This window comes from Ursus americanus, chromosome X, assembly GCF_024610735.1.
Source record: "Ursus americanus isolate L20-20 chromosome X, mUrsAme1.1.p, whole genome shotgun sequence".
NCBI classification, from domain to species: domain Eukaryota; kingdom Metazoa; phylum Chordata; class Mammalia; order Carnivora; family Ursidae; genus Ursus; species Ursus americanus.
In genome coordinates, this window is record NC_142164.1 from 98,707,128 (window position 1) to 98,730,887 (window position 23,760).

Below are 23,760 nucleotides of genomic sequence, written 5' to 3' on the forward strand. Positions count from 1 at the left end.
AGCTTCATTTAAGTCATTTTACCATTTGGGACCCAGTTTCTAGTCTCTGTGAGACTTTTTCATCACCTCTTAACTAGATAGTGGTTTAGTATCTTAATGTTTCTAGAAAGGGAAGAAAAGTGCTTACCAAGGATTAGCTCTATATTCCAAAGAATAAAGACTAGAAGTATATTCTGTATTTTTTACGGAATAGATTTTTCAGTATATTTTTAAATTCATTTGTCTGCATACCTACTCTTGGAAAATCTATTTCAGTATAGATTGAAAGCAAAAAATAAATAATAAAAACCTCAATATTTATTGTAAAGAAAGCCCAACTATAAATGGTTATATTTTTCACTGTTCCATGAGACGGGGAGGTAGAGTGATAAAGTTTTAAATCATACACAGACCTATTAAACACAGCAAAACTGAAAATCAAACTACTTATAAATCACACATATGTATACCATACATACATAATGCAAGACTGGATGCATATTTACTATTTAAATATATCATATATTGCAAGTGGCAATTATTTACTGGGGCTAATATTTATCAAAGGAATTACCAAAGAGCACCTGATTTATTTAACCAAATTTTCTTTAGATCAGAATAATTACTCTTCATCAAATGGATTTCTTAAAATTGATGTAGTTTTTAAGTCTATATATATCCTAATTTCAAAGTTTGAAAGAAAAGAGAATTATTATAAGACAAAGGTGACTACCACGAAACACACTTCATATACAGGAAAATTATATTAAGTGAATCAATGAACAAATGAAAATCTCTTTAAAGTATCTGATAACCTTTGTCAACTTATTTGTATATATTTCATATATATGATTGTGCAAAAAGTCACCAAGAAGAATTTCTGCAGTAAGATGAGAACATATCTCTAACTCCCTAATATCACTCTTTTTTTCTCCCTCCTTTTTCTCCTTTTGGAACCATTTTTAGAGATGCAAACTTTAAAATAAAAAAAGGTATGAAAATAATATAGTACATAACATAAAATGACCAAAATGTACATTTGGATAGAATTCTGTATTATACAAACTGATTTTATTCAGCTTACATTACCTCATTAGATCCTTGCAAAAAATCCTATGAACTCTACAAGGCAAATTTTATCATTGCCATTTTATACATGAAGAAACTGATATTGTGAAGGTTGTGGTGATTCCAATAGTCATGTGACTAGTGAGTTGGAGATTCATGATTATAGGTAGAGTTCTGAATCTTGTTCCCATGTTCTTCTACCTTAGCAACCAGAGACAGGAATGACACCATTCACTGCATCTCATGCAATTATTCAATTATTGCACCTGTAATTATGTTATTTTCAAGTTCATAAGAACATGTATGTCAGATTTACAGCGTGATAAATCAATAAAATAGCAATTTTTCTAGTTTGGAGCAAGACAGGAAGACAGAGGTAGATTTCATATATTCTATTTCAACACCTTAGAAAATGTTTCTAAAAGTGATACCATTACAAAATATAAGCATAATTTTCTGAAATTGTAAGCTCATTATTTCAAGTACTTTCAAAAGCTAACATTTCTATAATTCCCTAAGCATATTTTCTTTAACCTTTCAAATGCATTTCAGCACAAGATGATTTAAAAGCAAGGAGGAATAAATTTAACCTTATAGGAATCCACTCAGCATTTGGTTAAGTACTTCTTTCATTGCCTAGATTTGAAAAAAAATCAATATGCAGCACAAAAAGTAAACTTAAAATGGTAGTTTCGTTACTTGCAAATGAAATATTGAAGACTATGATTACCTGTAACAGTTAATTCAGTAGTTCTTCTCACAACAAAGCCTCCATATTTTAATTCGCAGGTATAATTTCCAATGTCATCTTCTCTGACTTCTCTTATAAGCAGTGTATCTCTTTTGAATACAATACTTGGCCTCCATGTTTTTGTCCTACACTCCTATATGAAAAACACAGAATTTCCGTAGTAAGTGTAACAACTGAGAAACAGAGAAAATTGTTTTAAATAACTAACCCCAAAGCTTTTAAAGTTATATTTTAAAAGGCTAAAGAGTTTGGGATTAATTCTAAAAATGTTTATACCTTCTCCACACCTCCTGGAAATCAGGTACCTCAATTTGAAAAGAGTTGTTTTGTTGTTGTTGTTGTTGTTGTTTTTGTTTTTGTTTTTTAAAGAGAGAGCAAGCATGCTTGCAGGTGCATGTGTGGGGAAGGGGCGGAGGGAAAGGGGGAGACAGAATCCTAAGGAGGCTTCACAGGAGGCTTAGCACTGGGCTTGATCTCAGGACCCTGAGATCATGACCCGAGCCCAAATGAAGAGTCAGATGCTTAACCGACTGAGCCACCCAGGCGCCCCTAGCAAGAGTCACTTTATTAACTTCTAATATTAGTGTCTCTAAATCAGATATATATTGATTTAGAAGTTATAAGAAAACAGACACTTGTTAAAATTACTTCTAACATCATTTTTAAAAGCAAATACTTCACATTTGATGGCTGTGAAATTATCCATCTTGATACTTGATACTGATAACATAAAATATAAGATATATTATTTTAGTATAAAGTAGAAAAATTAATTCTGTAGCAGAAAATACTTCTATTTCAACATTTTGAATCTTTTAATAACTGCATTTAGAAAAAAATTATATTTATAACATGTATGTTCTACAATTTGTGAAGGAAATGGCCAACATTTATATATAAGGTCTTTACAGTACCATAAATGTCTATTTCCATTGTTGATGGGTCTATCAAATTATGGTCTCTAAATTAAGCTTTGGATTATAATGATGTTGGCTCAGGAGCTTTCTCTTTTTGCCAGAACAGAAGTCTATTTCCTTTAGCCAGATTTGAAATCAATGCCATGAGGATAAAATAGCTTTAAGCCCTTTGATACTGATCAGAGGTAGTATTATTTCTAAAAATATTTTTTGCCAAATCAAATTTTTGCAGACTATTATTTTGATTATGTAGTTCAATGTCTTCATACACATGGGAGAAAATTATCCAGTTATTTCAGACCAAAATATACATTTTATATCCTCATATTAGTTGCATAAAATGTCAAATTGTAAAAGTTATATACTGAATAAATGGAATATATATTGCCTTGACTGTGGAAAAATAATCTGGATTTTTGCAAGACTTTCAAGTTCCATATATACTGCATCTCTTCCCATTACTCCACTAGGGACAGTCTTTATAGCTTAAGGTCACGATGATTGGGATGATGGTGGAAACATGACTAAAGGAGCAATGTGAGGCCAGCCATGTTAAATATTGAGTGTGTGTGTGTGTGCATGTTTGAATGTGCGCATGTGTAGAAGAAAACATCTGTACTTAGAGGCCTTGGGTCAAACTCCCCTTTGAGGCAATCGTCAGGGCTTGCTAAGAATCTGTATGTAGAAAGCAGGCAAACCAGTGAGAATCAGGGTGAGAAATACACACTTAAAAAAGGGGGAAAATAAACCTCATCTGCGCACAAACAGAGATCAGAGGGGCTAATATTTGAGGGCTGTTTGACAGTGTCTAGGATAGAAATTCAACAAAAAAGTAGAAAAATATTTCAGCAGTTCCCTTGATGTTCTGAATCCTCCATTGCTTGTTATCAAGAATCAAAATTAAGTCTGACTCAGAGAAGGGCATTGCTAATTATGGAAAACCTCTTAAAAATTGTTAAACATTTGTTTCTTGTTTAATTTATCATAAGTTTTGAACTCATGACATACTGGTATTGGTGGATCTAGTTACTAAGAGGTCATGCTTCCCACATTCCTATTTCCAGAGAGTTGAACAAAGCAAATTTTACACTAGTACTCATTAAATCATGGATACAATATTCCAGACAAATGTTCATAGCACCTATACTGTATTTTCTTATGTACACTCAATAACAAAAATTTCTTTGATGGTATAAAGAAGCTGAAGGGTACATTCTCATCTTAAAATTCAGAGAAAGTCAATTACATGATAGGAAGGAGAAGGGTTGGATTATTCTCCTTAAGTCTACAGTTCCTTTTGGTTTTTGAAAAAAAGTTTATCTAGCACTATTTTTATGATGTTATGAATTTTCATCAGGTTTTTAAAAATAAATATGCTTTTATATGAAAAGGATTAGAATATACACAGAGATACTTCCATTAAATAGAACATTTCAATAAAGCTATTGTACCATTTTTTTCATAGAAGTGAATCAATCTTTTCCTTGTTTGGAAACATGAGGAGTATTTATATGAAGAGCTCTGAAATGAATCCTTAATGTTTTTTTAGTTCCTGGAATGATCAAAACAGACTACAATGGACTTGAAAGAACTGAATAAACTAGATATGAACATAAACACAACAGCTTATTGCAATGGATCACCAATACAAACACTGACTAGCATTTATCAAAGCTATTGGTTTGAAAACATAATGACCAGCACAACCTGCTATAGTATTTTAGGAGGGAAGAGATGAACTTCATCATACCCATATAACTTTTTTATCCAACTTTTCCAAGAATAAGATACACATTATTCTGTTTATAAGGAACAAAATCATTCACAGTACATACCTTATACCATAGGATTTCAGGTTCTCTGGTTGGTAGTAAAAAATCTTCTATATCGCGGCATGAAATTTCTTTGCTTTTGCTAAGTTCAGCTTTGTCAAAGTATTTCATCTTGGAATTGTAGCAGAGTCCAGTGTCATTTTCACCCACTGTCAGTGAGATGGATACTTTCATACAGTAAGTGGAGTTTCTGTAATGAAGCAGAAAAAAATAGGTGGTCTGGTGTGAACAAAAAGTAAGTACCGCCAGGCAATATGTTTACTTTACTACAAGAGACAGACACAGAGACAAACACAGAGAGAGAGAGAGAGAGAGAGAGAGACAGACAGAAACAGACAGAGAGAGAGAGGGGAGGAGAGGGAGAGAGAAAAGCAAAAACTCCACTGATTAATGTTATGATATCATGGCTTATTCCACAGGGCTCTCTCTTGCCACTCAGCTAAACAATGCTTGGTTCTCTGAAAACATCCATGTAGTTTTCATTTGTTAGAAAAAAAGTTTCGTATTATATATGTGTGGTCTGAAAAAATGTTTAATAGGGGTTTCTGTATCTAGAAAAGTAGAAAAAATAAAGGAAGATTTAGGTCAGGAAGGACGTCAACCTTGGGTTTATGCTAAACTTGGCAAACTCAACAGAGGAGTAGAAAAATGTAACTGATCTATTAAGCATAATGGGAAGAAAAGAATAAGGCTGCTCAATCCTTACAGTATGGATTGTCTTGGTAAGTGGAGAGCTTATCAAGGGATCTGGCAAGAAAACAGTCTTGGATATAAATACTGCAGGTTCACTGTCTTTACAGACCTAAACTCATTTGGGTTGGGACCTGGAGTCCAGGTTGTCAGATACGAGAAATATTCTATTTTTTTTTTAAAGATTTTATTTATTTATTTGACAGACAGAAAGACAGCCAGAGAGAGAGGGAACACAAGCAGGGGGAGTGGGAGAGGAAGAAGCAGGCTTCCAGCGGAGGAGCCCAATGTGGGGCTTGATCCCAGGACTCTGGGATCACGCCCTGAGCCGAAGGCAGACGCTTAACGACTGAGCCACCCAGGCATCCCAAGAGAAATATTCTAATGTATTATGTACGGACAACCCCACCCTGATATGTTCTACAGAATCAGTTCATTAAAACAGTGTCTCATTTTATGACTTGTTGGTTCCTAAATCAGACTTATAACTTGAAATACATGAGAATAAAAATCATGTTCAGAGATCTCTTTGAAAGAGTTGGACCAAAGGAAGTTTTCTTGTAAACTGCACTCTTTCTGTTTGCTTTTTATGTCTCTGGACATTCAATGAACACTGCTACGGGTCAGGCATGGTGACACAGGCAGTGAGAATAAAGAGAAGCATATAACATCAAATTCAAGTTTTCGTACAGAACGTCTTACTTGGTAAGTGCCCAATGCCTCATTTGTATACTTGGCCATTAAAGTCCTGGATTTGAGTTTTACTGCTTCCTAGTTCTGTAATTTTGGGCAACTCATTTAACCCTTTGGAACCTTAGGTGGGGGGTGTGACAACATGTGTCTGAGTATTAAATGGGATACTGAATTAATATCTGTTTGGCCTGTCACCAGTGATCAGTAATGTTGGCACTTCTCACTCCACACTGGTATACAGAGATCATAGCCCCCAAGTCCTCCTTCTTATTCAGCCAAGATGCTTGACATTTAAGCAGCTCCTTGATTTAAATTCTTGCTTTTTAAAAAAATGCCTATATGACATGATGAGAATCGCCAGAAAATAATTAGGCTGGTTATGGTATAATAAAAAATAGAGTTGGTCTTAGCTCCTGGCACAGATTTCCTGAAACTCTTAGAACTCCCTGTGTGATAGGAGTGTCTTTTGTCATCCAAAGGGAGCCCCTTTTAATCACCCTTGAGTTTATGTTAAAGAGATGACTTGAGGTGAAGGCCCTAGCAAGCCTTGGGATGGGGCTGGTTACCAGAAAGACCAAGTGTGCAGAAGGTTGGAATTTTTAACTCGACCCACTGACCTTCAGACAAGGAGGCAGGAATTTCAGGTTAAGCTCTACAAAAACCCAAGAATCAAAAAGATTTGATGAGTTTGGGTTGATGAATACATGGAGGTGCTAGGAGGGTGGCATGCCTGGAGATGGCATGGAAGTTCTGTGCCTCTTCCTCTACCCTTTGTCCCATACATCTCTTCCATCTGACCATTCATTTCTATCCTTTGAAATATCCAATAATAGTAAGTAAACTGTTTTCCTGAGTTTTGTAAGCCATTCTAGCAAATGATTGAATCCAAGGAGGGGGTTGTGAGAACCTCTTATTTATAGTCAGTCTGTCAGAAGCACAGGTGACAATCTGGACTTGCAACTGGTATCTGAATTGTGAGGCAGGGGGCAGTCTTGTGGGATTGAGTCCTTAACCTGCAGGGTGTGATGCTATCTCCAAGTAGACAGTGTCAGAATAGATTTGAACTGTAGCATATCTAGCTGCTGTAGCAAAATAGCTTGGTGTGGAAAAAAAAAATCCCACATACCTGGTGTCAGAAGTACTGAGAATAGGGGAGAAAATAGAATTTTCGTTTATAGTTATTTATTCAGCTTTATATTGGGTAACAAAACTGCCACAAAATTATTATGTAGGCTTATTAAATGTAGATGTCTCTACCTTGATATAATAGCCTATAAGTAGATCTAAAATACTTTATTGGTGGGGGGGTGGCGCTCAGGTGGCTCAGTCAGTTAAGCGTCTGACTCTTGATTTCAGCTCAGGTCATGATCTCAGGGTCGTGAGATCCAGCCACATGTTGGGCTCCACACTGGGCACGGAACTTGCTTAAGATTCTCTCTCATTCTCTCCCTCTGCCCTGCTCCCTCCCCTATCTCTCCCTCCCCCTTAAAAATAAAATACTTCATAGGTGAAACCCTTCACCTTTAAACAAAGTCAATCGGTAACAAGGTCCTGAAAGAATATGTTCAGAGATTTTGTTAGAATGACAAAATATATTCCCTGCTCTCAGCTCCTCACAATCCAGGAGAAGTGATACACAAGTAAATAGCTGAATTTCAATGTAATAAGCACTACAAAGAGCTACTGTGCACTACCAAAGTAGTGTCAAAGAAAGAAGACTGTAAAAGTTGTGATACCTGGTTGAGTTAAGGAATGAGTAAGAATATGGCAATTTTAACAAAGGCTATTTCAGCGAACAGTATGCACAAAGGCTTGAAGACATGCAACAACTCAATGTGGTTGGAGGAACTGCCAACAATTTGGTGTGACTGGATTAGTTATAAAGGAACAGCAGGAAGTAAGGCTGGAGAGGTGTGCAGAAGAATGAAGGAGTGGCATGTAAGCCACAGCAGAATGTGGACTTTAGGCTGGGAAGTGAAGACATTTGGATTTTGGAAAAATTTTTCTGATCACAGTGAGAAAAATGAATTGGTGAGAACAGAGGACTAAATGGAGTGAGACAATAAGAAAGCAACATCATTCAATCAGGAGAAAAATGGCAGCTCCAAAGGAACTGACCATTGAGACAGAATGGAGGAATCATGTTCAAATTATATTTAAGATACAGAATCAATATGACAGGGAAGGAGCAAAGGAAATAGAGGTATCCAAGATGATGAAGAACTTCTCTCAGATGAGTATATGAAAAGTAGAGTCAATCTCTCAGCACGGAAAATACGGAAAAAGAAACAGCTTAGAGAGAAAAGAAAGTGTGCTAAATTTTAGCTTGAGCTTCACACCCAAGTAGAAAAAAATAGCCTCTTTGGGTTTGCCAGAAATATTGCTCATGCATTATTTATTAATTTTACTCCAGCACAGACTAGAGCATGCTCTTCATGGGTTCATTTTAAGATAATATTTTCAGAAAAAATAATTACCTAAGTTAAAGCAATTAATTATCCTAGGACACATTCCAATGTGTAGTAAGAAAATATGCACATTTTAGAATAATCCTGATATTTGTACACATTAGAATTCTTCAAGAACAGACTTTTCTAAGAAGTCAATCAGTGAATTCTAAATTTGTACACTCCACATTAATCTTTTAAACTCATGATTTTTAGGTTTTCCTTCTCCTCAAACTATTGATTGCTGTTGTTTGTTTTCCTATACCTTCTTTTATCAAATGCCAGACATGTTTTATACAGACAAGGTTAAGAGCAAGATCTCCAAAACCCAACCATAAGAGGTTCAGATTCCAGCTCGATCACTCATGACTTTTGAAAATTAGGAAAAGTTACTTGACTTCTCAGGCTTCCATTTCCTCATGTGTATAAGGAGAAAATCATACTAAGACCTCAGAGGTTGATTTGGGAGTCAAGCATGTTAAAACACAGAAAGAACTTAGGGCAGGGCCAGTCTTCTGGTGAGCACTCAGGAAGTGCTAGATCTTTTCATCAGTACAACATCCCCTCTCCCTATTTCTTTTAGATTTCCATTTTCCAGTCCAGCCACCCAGGGTTTGTTCAGAAGGCAGCTGAGACAGACAACATGACCATGATGATGCCTTTAGTTCTTTGGTGTTTAATTAGTGTCAGGCATAAGCATCGAGATGAATCCTTATGTTTTTTTTTACGGGATATCTGAGTGGGCTGAAGAAGAGTAAGTAAACTTGATGAAAAATACAGACTCCTTGCCCCAGTCATCCCCTTCTCCTCTTCTATAAATGTGACTGACCTCTAATTTCCATAATGTGGATCCAGATGAGCACACTTTGGTATTTTTATTTTCCTGACGTTTATTCCTCAGCTCTGTGAGGTGACTGCTGATTTACAACTGTCTGGTAATGTCTGGAATTCCAGACTCCCCAGGATAACACTATTTCCACATTACTTTCAATGTTTTAATACTTGTTTACTGTTTCCGTTCATCAGGAGGTGATTTAAAAAGCTAAAAATAAAGCAGCATCCAATGAACACTATAGTCCTATTTGCTGAGAAGAGCTAACGGGAAGCAAGCAACTTGTGACACATTAATAAACATGTGATCCCCCTGAGGGTAATTACAGACTCTCAAAGTAAAGAGCACCATGCGCCATGATCAAATCGGCAGCATGAATGCTATGGCACTGTGGCTTTGTGCCATCAGGGAGACACCATGAAATGGGATAAACGGGGTAAGGCGAATGCTCCTATAGGACGGACAGTGAAAACCATCAGTGCGTATTTACTTGACTTCTATTGTTGAGAACAGATGGGCTGCAATCTAGGCAACAAGTTAAATCATGACTGCTGGTTTACATGTTAATAAAATGGCTAGAAAGACAGGATATACACATATGTGATGGAAACAGTTATTCTTAGCTGAGACTGAACACTGAATTGTCCTAATAACGATATTATTGTGGATTAAAAAAAGACCTAGTTCAACCACACTTCGATAATAAATAAAAAAAATACAACAATCAATCAATTTTTAAAAAGACCTAGGATTCTCTGGTAAAGGTGACCTGCAGTACACACCAAGGACACAGAATGTATGGTACAGACCAAAGTCATGCAGATTTCCTTTGTTTCACCTGCTGAGGTGACAGCAAAACAACCCAATGCCTAAACAAGTCAACAACTTATCCAAGTTCTACTATCTGTTTAGTGGCAAAAATGGGATTAGAACTCACATCTCCTAATTTCTAATTCTATATGCTACTGGAGAGTATTAGTGCTGGGTCAGCACACAAAAACCATATATATGTATATATTTAAGACTGTTTAAAACAAACTCTTAACCCCTGGTTTTATTTAATTTTATACCCCCAAAGAGATGCCTTCTGGAGAAAGGGAGAATGTGATCTAACGTGGATTTCTTTGAAGATTTAGGTCTTTAAACTTTCCCAAATTTAGTAAGGACTAAAAGGGAGGAAGGGACAGGTCTTAAAGAAATACCATGTTTTTTTTTCCAGCTTTTTCTACTATGTACTTTTTACAAACTCATACTTGAGAATGAGGTGGCTTGTGAAACGATTGCCTTAGAGTCCTGTCTTTAAAGGGAGGAAAACAACCATCTACCCTTAAACCAGTATAAAGATTGAGAACTAACAAATATATTTGAACATAATCAAGAAGCAAATATGTGACATACCTAAAATGAAAATAACTTTGGTAAGTACAGACTGTGGAAGTCAGTACAGGGCACTGAAGTGCTTCACAGGTTTCTTAGCAGTTTGCTACCTTGACATGGACAAGGGTTCTGAAATGGCATGCATGGGGGCTATCACAGACTTAAAAACTTCATCTTTTACAGGATGACCACATTGCACAACTGCAGATCGAGGTGCAGAAATGAGGGTGGTCCAGACAGGAGGTAAAAAAGAAAACGAGGTGTGAGAAGGGAAAGTTTGGGTATTACCTGATCAGCCGATAAAGTACGATAAAAACCACATGACACCACACCGAAGGGTAGCACAGTTACAACTACTCTGTAATCATACCTGCTATGCATGATACTGCGTAGTTCTGAACATCTCTCGCCTACTCCAACAGAATTACCAGTAGCATGATTGTTAAATAGATCCTTTAACAGCATCACTAAACCCTTGACCTGTCTGTTAATTCTCGGGTTCCTAGGGAAAATAATAACATTGCCATAGTAGTTGGAAATCTTTTCCCACATTATGAAGTGCTGAGAAAGACAAGGAATTTGATCAACGTTTTTAAAGGACTAAGTTGTTCTCTGCTTCTTTGTCTTTTGTGGCCTACTCTAACATTCATTGGTCATTTTTTAAGTCATACTCCTTTGCACAGAAATGTTTTGTAAAAATAAAAGCACACAGTATTTTGAAAGTGTTACAAATATTTGGGCATGGAAAGACAGCAGATCTGAAGTTTCCATTAGTACAGACCTGAGCAGAACTGAACTCTCTGGAAGGTGGTTCCTTGACCACAAATTTGCCCTTAGTGTCTAATCATTAGTGGTGAAAATAAAGTGTTAGGAATAAAAAAATGTAAGGGTTAGATTGTGGATGGAACATCTTACAGTTTGTTAAGCCTTAAATATGCTTTGATAGCTTATTTCTAATCTTAAAGCCTTCCAATTTTTTCTATCTTTAATTTTTTTCTCTCTGTGTTCATGGCGATGCCTGAAGCTACGCATGTGGCCCCTCTGTTATATCTTATCTTTCTTACACATATTATGCTTAGAGCTACTGACACTAAATGTGAAATTTGTTTGGATTAGGTTTTCTTTTGAGAAGAGCTCTGGAGGACCTATTGATTTAACTGTGCTTGAAATCAGCCCTTGTAAAAAGATTACAGGGAGACCACTGAGGAAGTGATAAGACTAAAAATGCCAGTTTATTGCCTTTTCATTTGAAATTCGGTTTTCCAAAAATTTAAGTGGTAAACTGAACTTCTACAGTCTTACTAACTATATATTCAAAATAATTATCTCTGTCTTTTTTGGTGGCAATTCATTAATATAATTTTGCCATCTCTGTTTTTTTGTTTTTTGTTTTTTTGCCTAAGATTCCTGAAGCATTAGAGTTGAGAAGGTGTTGATATATGGAATTCTAGTCCAGTATTTCTCTGCCTGAGTTATTCTTGGGCATGAGGACTTTTGAACTTCACAACTACACCATACAGTCTCTTTCCTGACCTCTTCTTGAAGGAGGAGGAAAGGAGACAGACAAACAAAAATAAAAACATGTCCCTAAAGAAAACTGAGGCCCAGGACGTGGGTTCAAGGTCACATAAATTACAAATTATAAATTTCTTCAGGAAAGCCTATCCATCTTATCCCTTTATTTTCCTTGAAACAATCTCAATTTGTAATCATTTATTTCCACTTATTTTTGCTGCCTTCTCTGTTAATATGTATTCTTCTCATAGTATATAAAATAAGGGAGTTAGCTGCATGCTGTTTGGATTCTTGGAGGCCTTTTTTTTTTTTTTTTTTTATTTGACAGAGAGAGAGACAGCCAGCGAGAGAGGGAACACAAGCAGGGGGAGTGGGAGAAGAAGAAGAAGCAGACTCCCAGCAGAGCAGGGAGCCCGATGCAGGGCTTGATCCCAGGACCCTGGGATCATGCCCTGAGCCGAAGGCAGATGCTTAACGACTGAGCCACCCAGGTGCCCCAAGAGGCCTATTTTTTTTTAACAGGTAAACTGCATACAACATAAACTTAACCATTAACCATCTGAACATGTACAATTAAGTGTCATTCAGTACATTCATAATGCTGTGCAATCTCTATCTAGTTCTACAACATATTCATCATCCCAAAAAGAAACGTATAACTATTAGCAAGTGCGCCCTATTTTCCCATTCCCACAGCCCCTAGCAAACATCAATCTGCTTTCTGTCTTCATGGATTTGCTCATTAGGACTATTTCATATAAAAGGAATAATATAGTGTGTGGATTTTTTTGTGTGGCTGCCTTCTTTCACTTAGCATAATGTGTTCAAGGCTTACCCACATTGTAGTATGCATTTGTACTTCATTCCTTTTTGTGGCTAATAGCCCAGTGTATAGATATACCAATATAGTTCATTTGTACATGACCAGATGGACATTTGAGTTTATTTCTACATTCTGGCTACTGAAAATAATGCTGCTATGAACATTCATGTACAAGTATTCATTTGAATTCCTTCTTTCAATACTTTTGGGAATATACCTAGGGGTGGAAATGTTGGGTCATGTGGTTATTCTATGTTTAATTTTCTGAGAAATCAAGCACTTCTTTTTTTAACCTCTTAAGCTTTTTCTACCCTTCTGAATACCAGTTTCTACTGGTACAGGGTGACTAAGGCATTAGACAAATGTGTTCACTGACTATTGTGGTTAAAGACTTAAAAGGCCTAATGATTTTTTAAGTACCTAGTACAGTGCCAGGCATAGAGCAGGCACTCTCAATAAATATTTGTGAAATGAATGAAAAAATTATTCGTTAAGGTCTATATAGTTCTGATTACATTTCTTCTTTGCTCAATCCCTTTTTTTTAAAGATTTTATTTATTTATTTGACAGAGATAGAGACAGCCAGCGAGAGAGGGAACACAAGCAGGGGGAGTGGGAGAGGAAGAAGCAGGCTCACAGTGGAGGAGCCTGATGTGGGGCTCGATCCCAGAACACCGGGATGACGCCCTGAGCCGAAGGCAGACGCCCAACCGCTGTGCCACCCAGGCGCCCCTGCTCAATCCCTTTAAACAACTCCCATCTACACCTCACCAAATGAGTTTTTATTCCCTTTTGTTTTATGCTTCTTTAAAGCAGCACACACTTCCTGATAGTGGATGTAGCAAGAAAATGCGTCTTCCAGGTCCAGCAAAAAATTAAAATAGAGCTATAAAGATTTCCTGGCATGGAATAGCTATCTGCAATCACCTGATTATCTCATTCTCTCACTGTGTATGCAACGAGACTTTCTTCTAACTGTAGTTGAATCTTCTTGATTTGAGAGATAAGAAAAAGGGAGAATTAATGTGTGAGCCACATTTGGGTCAGTTGTAAATCACTTTTTTTCCTTTCCAAGCATCACCCAGGCAGCTTTTTTCCATAGTGAGCATAATAGTGCTTATGCTATTAAATCTTACTCCCAGGCTGTTGTAGAGAAGAGGTGACAGAGGATCCAGATGTTGAGCTAATCCTACACCCTACCTCCTCATTTTACAATGAAAATTCCAGGAAAAGTTGTAACAGAGTAAAACAAAATCTATATTAATCTTTAAAGGAGACAGACAACTACCAGAGTTTGCTGAAATTGTACTCATTCACAAATACATTTTTCAGAGTTAGATTAATAACATATAAACATATGGAAACATGCTTTTTCCCCTGCTATATAGAAACCAAATGTGGACAATGTCAGGAAACAGACCTCATAATCAGTGGGGTTTCTTTTTTTCTGCTAATATTTCTTAAAATATTTTCCAGATGTCATAAGGGCATATGCTTTATTCACTTTTACTTTGCAGGTTAATATTTCTTGATAATAGCTTTGCTTTCCTTAACTTCAGAAGAAAAATACAATAAATAAAATTAACTGTGAAGATGGTAAATAATCTTAATTATTAAGGACATTTATATCATATTTCTAATTACATGTATAAGACAAAAACCAAATCTATTCCATAAAATTGATAAGGTGCATATCTTCAGACTCTAGAGACTGGTGTCATTTTAAATATACAATGCTTACCAAAATTCATGATCAGAGTTTCACGTAAAGAGCGTACTCTCTGAACTTAGCATATATAGAAACCAGCCTAATTTCTGCACACACAAAGGGAACAAAACAGCATGCCTGTATCCACAAAAACTCTTCTCACCCAAGAGACTTTGGAGGAAAAGTAAATGGAAGCCAGAAATGCTCCCAGAAAAGGAGACTGCAGCTACCACCCTTGACTCAAGATGTTCCTACCACCAGGTTGGTGCTCAAATGTGAAGGTAACATGTGAGCTCTTACTTGCTTTTTCCACAACACTCTAATTTCACTTTTGAACTATTTCACTGACTTTTCTCCTGTAACAGTTCAAGATAATTTCTTTCTGTGTAAACTCAATATATTTCTCCTAACCCTTCCCAGAGCAAAGGCATGCCATTTGATAAAAACAAAATAAAACCTTTAAGTCAAGCAGAGAAGACACAACCTAACCTAGACATGAATGTATAACATCATTTTACTAAATGAGTCAACTATCGCTTTTCGAGCATTTAAAATTCATTAATTCAGTCAATACATATTTGTTGAGCAAAGACTAAGCATCTGGCCCAGCTGGGGATAAAGCAGCGAACAAGCAAAGTACTTGCTTTTATGGAGCTTATATTTTACTGAGAGGAAATGGTGGAGGGAGGGATATTGTACAAAAAGCTTTATACAATACCACTTCACAGACACTAGAATGGCTACTATAAAAAAATGGAAAACAACAAGTTTTGGCAAAGATGTGGAAAAAATGGAACCCTAGTGCACCACTAGGAGGAATATAAACTGGTGCAGCTGCGATGGAAACCCAGCTTGGCAGTTCCTCAAACAGTTAAACACAGAGCACCGTATGATCTAGCAGTTCCACTCCTAGATAGATACTTAAAAGAATTGAAAGCAAAGACTTAAAGAGATACTTCTGTATCAGTGTTCATAGTAGCATTACTTACAATGCCAAAACAGAGAAACAACTCAAAGTCTATCAAAATATGAATGCATAAACAAAATGTGGTATACGAACACAACAGAATATTATTTGGCCTTTAAAAAGAATGGCTTTTTGATACCTGATGCAACGTGGATGAACTTTGAAAACACTATGCTAAGTGAACTAAGTCAGACACAAAAGGAAGAACATTGTATAACTCCATTTACATACCTAGAATTGGCAAATTCAGAGACAAAAGTAAAAGAGAAGTTACCTGAGCTGCGGGAAAGAGAGAAATGGGGAGTTGCTGTTTAATGGGTACAGAATTTGTTCGGAATGACAAAAAATTTCTGGAAATGGATAGTGGGGATGGTTGCACCACATTGTGAATGTACTAAATGCCACTAAAGCATATGATCAGACATGGTTAAAATGGTAAATTTTATGTTATGTATATTTTACCACAATAAACAACAATGAATTTTACACTTTAAATGCATGAATTATCTGGCATGTGAATTATACTCAGTAAAGGCATTATTTTTTTAAAAAGCTTTTATGCATTCTCTCATCTAATCTTCCTCTAATACCATATCTATGTTTCATCTCCTGTGTTTGTATCTCCAGCTCTGACCTCTCTCTGAACTCTAGATTTACGTATCCAGTTGCCTATTTATCATACCTATTTGAAATCTAAAAAGTTACTTGAGACCTAAGGTGCCCAACAAATAAATCTTTACTTTTATCCTCAAAGCTACTCCCCCTAGCCTCCCATATGGCACTGACTGCCACAACATTTACCCAGCGGCTCAAGCAAAATAGCTAGAATTTCTTTCAGACATTACAGGCTCACCCCAACAAAACTAGTATGAGGAGAGTGAAGAGGTATCAAAAACTCAATAATTAAGATAAATAATATTTCAATACAATGTTTAAAAATCAAATAAATACAAAAAATCTATGAGAACAATAAAGGTCTGTAATTTTACCACTCAGCTTTATATTTATCCTATTGATGATCACTAATTGATATTTTCTTGATTTTTATTCTGTATATAGGTATATATTTTGTCTTTCATACAGTGGAAGTGCCATGAGAGCAAGAGTTTTATTTGCCTTGTTCACCACTTTATCCCATAAATATGTCTACCATTTACCAGGCTCTCCTACTGGCTGACTTCAAAGTTAAATTTTTCCAAGAAAGGATCTGTCATTTCAGGTTCTGGAGTTGGTTATTCTACTTCCTCCCTCTCTTTTTCCCCCCCAGGCAGAAGGCTGGCTGTGGCTTCCTGCTGTTGCTGACCCCTGGAATGCCTCATGTTATGCCATTTCAGCTCTTCTACCATATTTATAACCCATTTTGCATATTAAATTTCCCCTATTGAAATACTTGGAATGAATTTGCTCTGACTAGATCCTGCTCAATACAGTAGTTTAGGCAACAAATAGCTGAGTGTTTTATCTACATTATACATAATTCCTAAAGTCTCCCATGAGGTAAAATAAAGAGGTACACAAATCATATAGTTATCTATTTGCAAATAGTACAAATAACACTGTATAAACATAGCACATTTGATAAATTAAGACACTTTTGCATTTTCCTATGATGAAAATCTTTTACTGATATTTTAAAACAAAAAAAAAAAAGCAGAATTAAACAGTGAGTTAATGTAATTTAAAGGCAGAATTACAGGGCTCCTGAGTGGCTCAGTGAGTTAAGCATATGACTCTTGGTTTCAGCTAAGGTCAGGTGGGCTTCATGCTCAGTGGGCAGTCTGCTTGAAGATTCTCTCCCTCTCCCTCTGCCCCTCCTCCACTCCCATGTGCTCTCTCTCTCAAATAAATAAATAAGTGAATCTTAAAAAAATGAAGTCAGAATTAGACATTTTTGGGGAGAGACTTTTTTATTCTATTTGACCAGCGTATTTCACAGTTGGTTTCTTTTCAATCCATTTTATGTAATTTTAGTATCAATTCCAATGAACAGTAACTTTTAGATTTTTCTGACTAGAAAGAAGAGCCATTAATCTGAATCACCTACAATTCACTAAAAGAGCAAATAGTTTAAATGCCAGTAATCTGATAACTTTCCTTGGTAAAAAGAGGCTACTTTTAGAAAAAAAAAGGTCTAATAATTTACATTTCTTTATAAATATAAACATGATTATAATGTGACAATTACATTAAAATTTTTGTCAACAAAAATGTAGGAATAAACTCCTTTTCACTTTGACTGCCAGAATATAATGCCACAGAGCAATGTTAAAGGCTTGATTAAAAGTGTCAAAAACAAAACATAAGTGGGTCTAATCTTTACTCAAATATGATAAAGAATACAGGAAGAAGGAGGAGGAGAAGGAGAAGGAGGCACAACTGGACAGTTGCATGCACAGAACTCACTAACTGGCTGTGTGATTAGAGACAAGTAACTAGTCTTCCTTGAACTTCAGTTACCTGATCATAAAATTATAAGGATACTTAACTTCCTAGCCTGTGGGAGAAGCAAATAGCATCTAATGTAAAGAGACTTTGTAATGGACAAACAGCTACTTAACACGGATCACTGCTGTTACTATGATATACAGTCATGGCTTAACCCCTTAGATGATTGTCAACCTGACTACAACTCTTGAATCTTCTCACTTACGCCCAATGCTGTTTCACATACTCTTCGTTATTCATAATATTTTACCACTGGCTAAATATGGAATGTATATCAAGGTCACCACTTTTTAAAAGATTAATCTCCTTTCCAGCACCACATCATAAAGAGGTAAATCACACAGCCCTTTATATTTAATCTCTTTATCCTACTGTGAATATAGTCCTCCCCCATTTTTGTTCTCCAGATCCAACTTTTCATTTTCATAAAAAAGTTCAATATAAATAGAACACCCTTTCTGGGAGTTAAGTTCCATACATTTGAAATTCAGTTAAACTTGTCTTATATTATTGCCAGAAAGAGCTGCAGTTGCCATGAGGAATAAAGTGGAAGGCATCCCTAGATGCAGCAGGAAGGAGAAAAATAAATAAATAAAACAGCATGAATGAGGGCTTGCCTGTTATTAGCCTTGCTCTATTCTTGGTTTTTGATGGAAGAATCACCAATGGGACTCAAGAACTAGATGGTTAAATATTTGCGGATGTCAATAGCTACATGCATGGAACAGACATTTTGAAATTCAGTATTTTCAGAAGTATGGGTCATATGAAAAACACTTATCCCTAGCCAGAGGATTGGTGGGATAATTACACAAGAGACTTCGCAATAGTCAGCTGTCAAACCTACTTTGCTGTCAATACTATAAGGTTACTTCTCATGTTCTTCTCATATGAAACAACTGTTACAAAGAAATGAAAATGGCTTTATTGTATACATGAATTCTAGTTATAATATCTGCTTCTTCCTTAAGAGTCCATTATGGTAATAGCGAGACAGAGAAAACTCTTATGGAATGGAGGAGTTCAATCCCATTATATTCAGTCTTATCAGGATGCAGGGCCTTTCCAAATTGTTCTTCATATACACATGAACAATATCATAACGATTAACTGGACATCTTTTACTTGAGTGCTTTCTTGAAGCTACAATTTATGCAACAGCCCTGTAATCATTCCCACTCTCAAAACCCTTCTGTTCACTAGTCTATTAAATACAATTGTAACTGACTACCTTGGTGGCTAATTTGAAAAAGCTATTACATTGCTTCTGGCTCCTGGTTTTCTTTACTAATATGGATTTGTTTAGAATCCAAATTGTACAAAGTATTGCTGCCTAATTTGACTTAGTAGTTACTGATATCTTTATTTACCATTTATTATGTCTATAGTGTATAAAGCACATAACACGAATAAGTCATTAATCTGAATTGTGGCTTTGGGTATGTTAGTTTCTCATTTGTCAAATAAAAGTCTACATGAAGGCTTACATCCTTTTCTGAAATTCCAAAATAACATTATTGATAATATCATTATGCAGGTTATATGTACCTGACCCATTTAGTGCATTACTGAGTGATTTTACAGAGAGGTAGTCTTTGTGTGCACGTTTGTGTACTCTATGTCTACCTGTAACTTACCTCTTCCCTTTCACAGATACAAATCTTTTAGTGGTATTGTAAACTATTCTCATTTTCTCAACACAGGCTCCTCAATTTCTGTACTATGGTCTCAGTTTTCTCTCCATTATTTCTCAGAAAATGTTGTTACTAGTGTTACCAATAATCTCTTGGCTTTCGATCATTATCTGGCTTCAGCACAATATGACACTGAATACTATTTATGTACAGTCATCTTGAGATTTTATTAGAAGGCCTTTTCCTGGTTTTCCTTTTGTGCTTCTAGTCACTCAGTCCTTTTTGGTTAAATGCCAGAATTGCCCTACATTTTTGTCCTTGCTATTCATTTCCTCATGAGTGCTCTTATGTTGCAAAATGATACTCAGAATGAAGTACAGCTACCTCCACCGATGGATAACAGTTGTTATCCATCTAGAGTATGATAACAGCAGAAATGTTGCACTTTTAAAAAAATTGAAAAGTAAGTATATTTTTAATGAGTATATGCTAATAGTGGAAAATTCTTACCTATGAGCCCCAGCCACCCTAAAGCCAAATTTGGTGGCAAATGCTATTACCATGTTCTTTGTTATCCACAGGAATTGGTCCAATTAACACCCTCAGCAATGTTTAAGAGTTGTCTGTTTCCCCACACCAGTAGCTAACAAGATAAACTATAAAGTATTTTCATCTTTGGCAATGTAATAGGTAAAAATAGGACTTTTATTTTAGTCTTAACTTATAATTCTATTATTTGTGAAGTTGAACGTCTTTTCATATACTTAAGTGGTATTTGTATTCCTTCTTTTGTGAACTGTCATTTTAACCCCTTTATTCTTCCCTTTTAGGTTAATGATCTTATTTTTATTAATCTGTAGACATCTTCTGCGGCCAAATTCTGAGATGGGAAATACTGAGAAACAATTTGAGACCAGGTAGATTAGACCATCAGTTACTGAGGTATCAAAAGAAAGGAGCATAGAAAGAGCACACAGAGACACACAGAGGTGGTCAACTCTTCTTAGGAAGAGAGTGAGATACCTTTGAGAGGAAATGTTTCCTTTGAAGACTTAATGGTGAAGGCGGGAGGAGGGGGAAACCTGACTAAAAATAAAGGGCTCTAGTGAACCAAAATTGGGTCATAGAATCAGAAGAAACCAGACTTGTGAAAAAAATGTACCATTTGTTAAAAACTACCACCACCACCAACAACAATAAAAATAATAAGATTCACATGTCATAATGACAGCAGAAGAAGGTGGTACTGAAATATGAAATCAAGTAAGCCATGGGATCTCCCAACCCTACACACCTCAAAGTGTCTTCTATTGCTGATTCAGGGGGAAAAGCCAAAAAAGGAGAATCAGTTCAACAAATAACAGTTGTAAAACACATGTGCACACGTGCACATCCACACTCACACAAAGCAGAGGGAATTCTACCTTAACACAGCAACAGGAATTTTATACATAAACAAGTGATTGTGCAATTGGAAGAACACTACAAATCATAAAATTAAAAAAAAAAAAACTCCAAATAGAATAGGACAAATCACATGAAGATATGAAACAAGAGCTAATCAAATTCAGGAGAGATAGGAAATGAATGAGGACTAAATTATAAGGTGTTTGTGGTGGGGCCAGTGAAAGATGACCTCCTCTAATTCTCAGCACACTTGAATATAATGACTTATCACTCCTTTAATTATTATATGTTACGTGGCACCATAACTTAAAACAGGGAAGATGATACCATACTCTCCAGATGGGCCTTTAAAAGCTTGGAGCTTTCTCCATCTGGTAGCAGAAGAGGAAGTCTGAGACACTTGAAGCATGAAAAGGATTCAATAAACTATCACTAGTGTAGAGATGGAAGAAGCCACCTGACAAAGAAACAATATAAGCAACTTTTAGGAGCTAAGAGTGGTTCCTGGCTGACAATCAGAAAGAAAATGGAAACCTTAATCCTATAACCACTAAAGTCTAAATTTGGCCAACTACTTGAAGTGGATTCTTCCCCAGATCCTCCAGTTAAGAGCCTGGCCAGGCAACCTTGACTTCAGACTTGTGAGACACTAAGCTAAGCTTGTCCTGTGTTGTGACCACAGAACTGTGAGAAAACAAAAATGAGTGTTGGTTTTGGCCTATAAGTTTGTGGTAATTTGTAATGGCAGCAATATAAAATTAAAAGAGTTCCCAAGGAAAAACAGGTATAACCACATTTAACATAGGCTTATAAAGGAAAGAATAGAAAAGAAACAAGAAGTAATACAAAAAGGTTTAGAGAGAACATGATAGAAAAGACAAAAAAGATTATCCAACATACTTCAACTGAAATACCTGAAGGAAAAATAGCAAATCAAAGGAATAGAAGAATGTTTTAAAATTCTACTAAAGAAAACTTTGTTGAAATAAAAGCTCTGGATTTACATATTAAAAGAACTCATCACATGCTAGGAAAAAAGAGAAAGGATGTTCAAATCCAATAAATACTTTATCAAAACCATTATACTTTAAAAATAATGAAAGACCCCACATTGTCAAAGCGATTCTGAAAAAGAAAAGTGAAGATGGAGGTATCACAATTCCAGACTTCAAGTTATATTACAAAGATTTAGTATTCAAAACAGTATGATATTGGCACAAAAACAGACAAAAAGACAAATAGAATAGAAAACACAGAAAATTCAGAAATGAACCTACAACTATATGGTCAATTAATCTTTGACAAATCAAGAAAGAGTGTCCAATAGGAAGAAGATGGGTTCTTCAACAAATGATGTTGTAAAAACTGGAAAGCAACGTGCAAAAGAATGAAACTGGACCACTTTCTTACACCAGACACAAAAATAAATCCAAAATGGATTAAAGACTTAAATGTCAGACCTGAAACCATCAAAATCCTAGAAGAGAACACAAGCAGTAACTATTTCGACATTGGCTGTAGCAACTTCTTTCTAGTATGTCTCCTGAGGCAAAGGAAACAAAAGCAAAAATAAACTATTGGGACTACACTAAAATAAGAAGCTTCTGCACAGTGACCAAAACAATCAGCACAACTAAAAGGCAATCCACTGAATGGGAGAAGATATTTGCAAGTGATATATCTGATAAAGGGTTAGTATCCAAAATACATAAAGAACTTATATAAATTGACACCCCAAAAAACAATTTAATTTCAAAATGGAAAGAAGTGAACATACATTTCTCCAAAGAAGATATCCAGATGGCCAACAGACACATGAAAAGATGCCCAACATCACTCATCATCAGGGAAGTGCAAATCCAAACCACAATGAGATATCACCTCACACCTGTCAGTATGGTAAAAATAAAAAACACAAGAAACAACAGGTGTCGACAGGGATGTGGAGAAAAAGGAACCCTCTTGTACTGTTGGTGGGAATGCAAATGGATGAGGTGCAGTCACGGTGAAAAACAGTACAGAGGTTCCCCAGAAAGTTAAAAATAGAACTACCTTAAGATCAAAAAGATATATGCACCCCTATGTTTTTAGCAGCATTATTTACCATTGCCAAGCTACAGAAGGAGCCCGGGAGAGTCCACCAACTGATGAATGTTTAAAGAAGATGTGATGAATATATATATATATATATATATATATATATATATTCATGACTGAATATTATTCAGTCATAAAAAAGAATGAAATATTGCCATTTGTAATGACATGGAAGGAGCTAGAGAGTATAACGCTAAGTGAAATAAGTCAGTCAGAGAAAGACAAGTACCATACAATTTCACTTATAATTTAAGAAACAAAGCAAATGAGCAAGGGGAAGAAAAAGAGAGAAATAAGCCAAGAAACAGATTCTTAATTATAGAGGACAATTTGATGGTTATCTGAGGGGAGAGGAGTGAGGGGATGGGTTTAAAAGGTGATGGGGATTAAGGAGGGCACTTGTCATGACGGGCACTGGGTGATGTATGGAATCGTTGAATCATTATATTGTACATCTGAAACTAATATAACACTGTATATTAACTATACCTAAAATAAAGTAAAATAAAATAAAATGAAAAATAATACCCTCTGAACTTCCAGAGAAAAAGGCCAAGTCACTTACAAAAAAGAAAACA

General features: G+C 35.9%; 1 protein-coding gene across 1 annotated transcript in view; it reads right to left on the minus strand.

Moving 5' to 3' along the window:
* IL1RAPL1 (interleukin 1 receptor accessory protein like 1) overlaps positions 1-23,760 on the minus strand; it is a 1,307,342-nt gene that overhangs the window by 531,437 nt on the left and 752,145 nt on the right. Inside the window, exons 4-5 of the mRNA XM_087859585.1 lie at positions 4,551-4,737; positions 1,778-1,931 (exon numbers count right to left, since the gene is read on the minus strand). Coding sequence (XP_087715711.1) covers positions 1,778-1,931; positions 4,551-4,737 — 341 coding nt within the window. The remainder of the gene's footprint in view (positions 1-1,777; positions 1,932-4,550; positions 4,738-23,760) is intronic.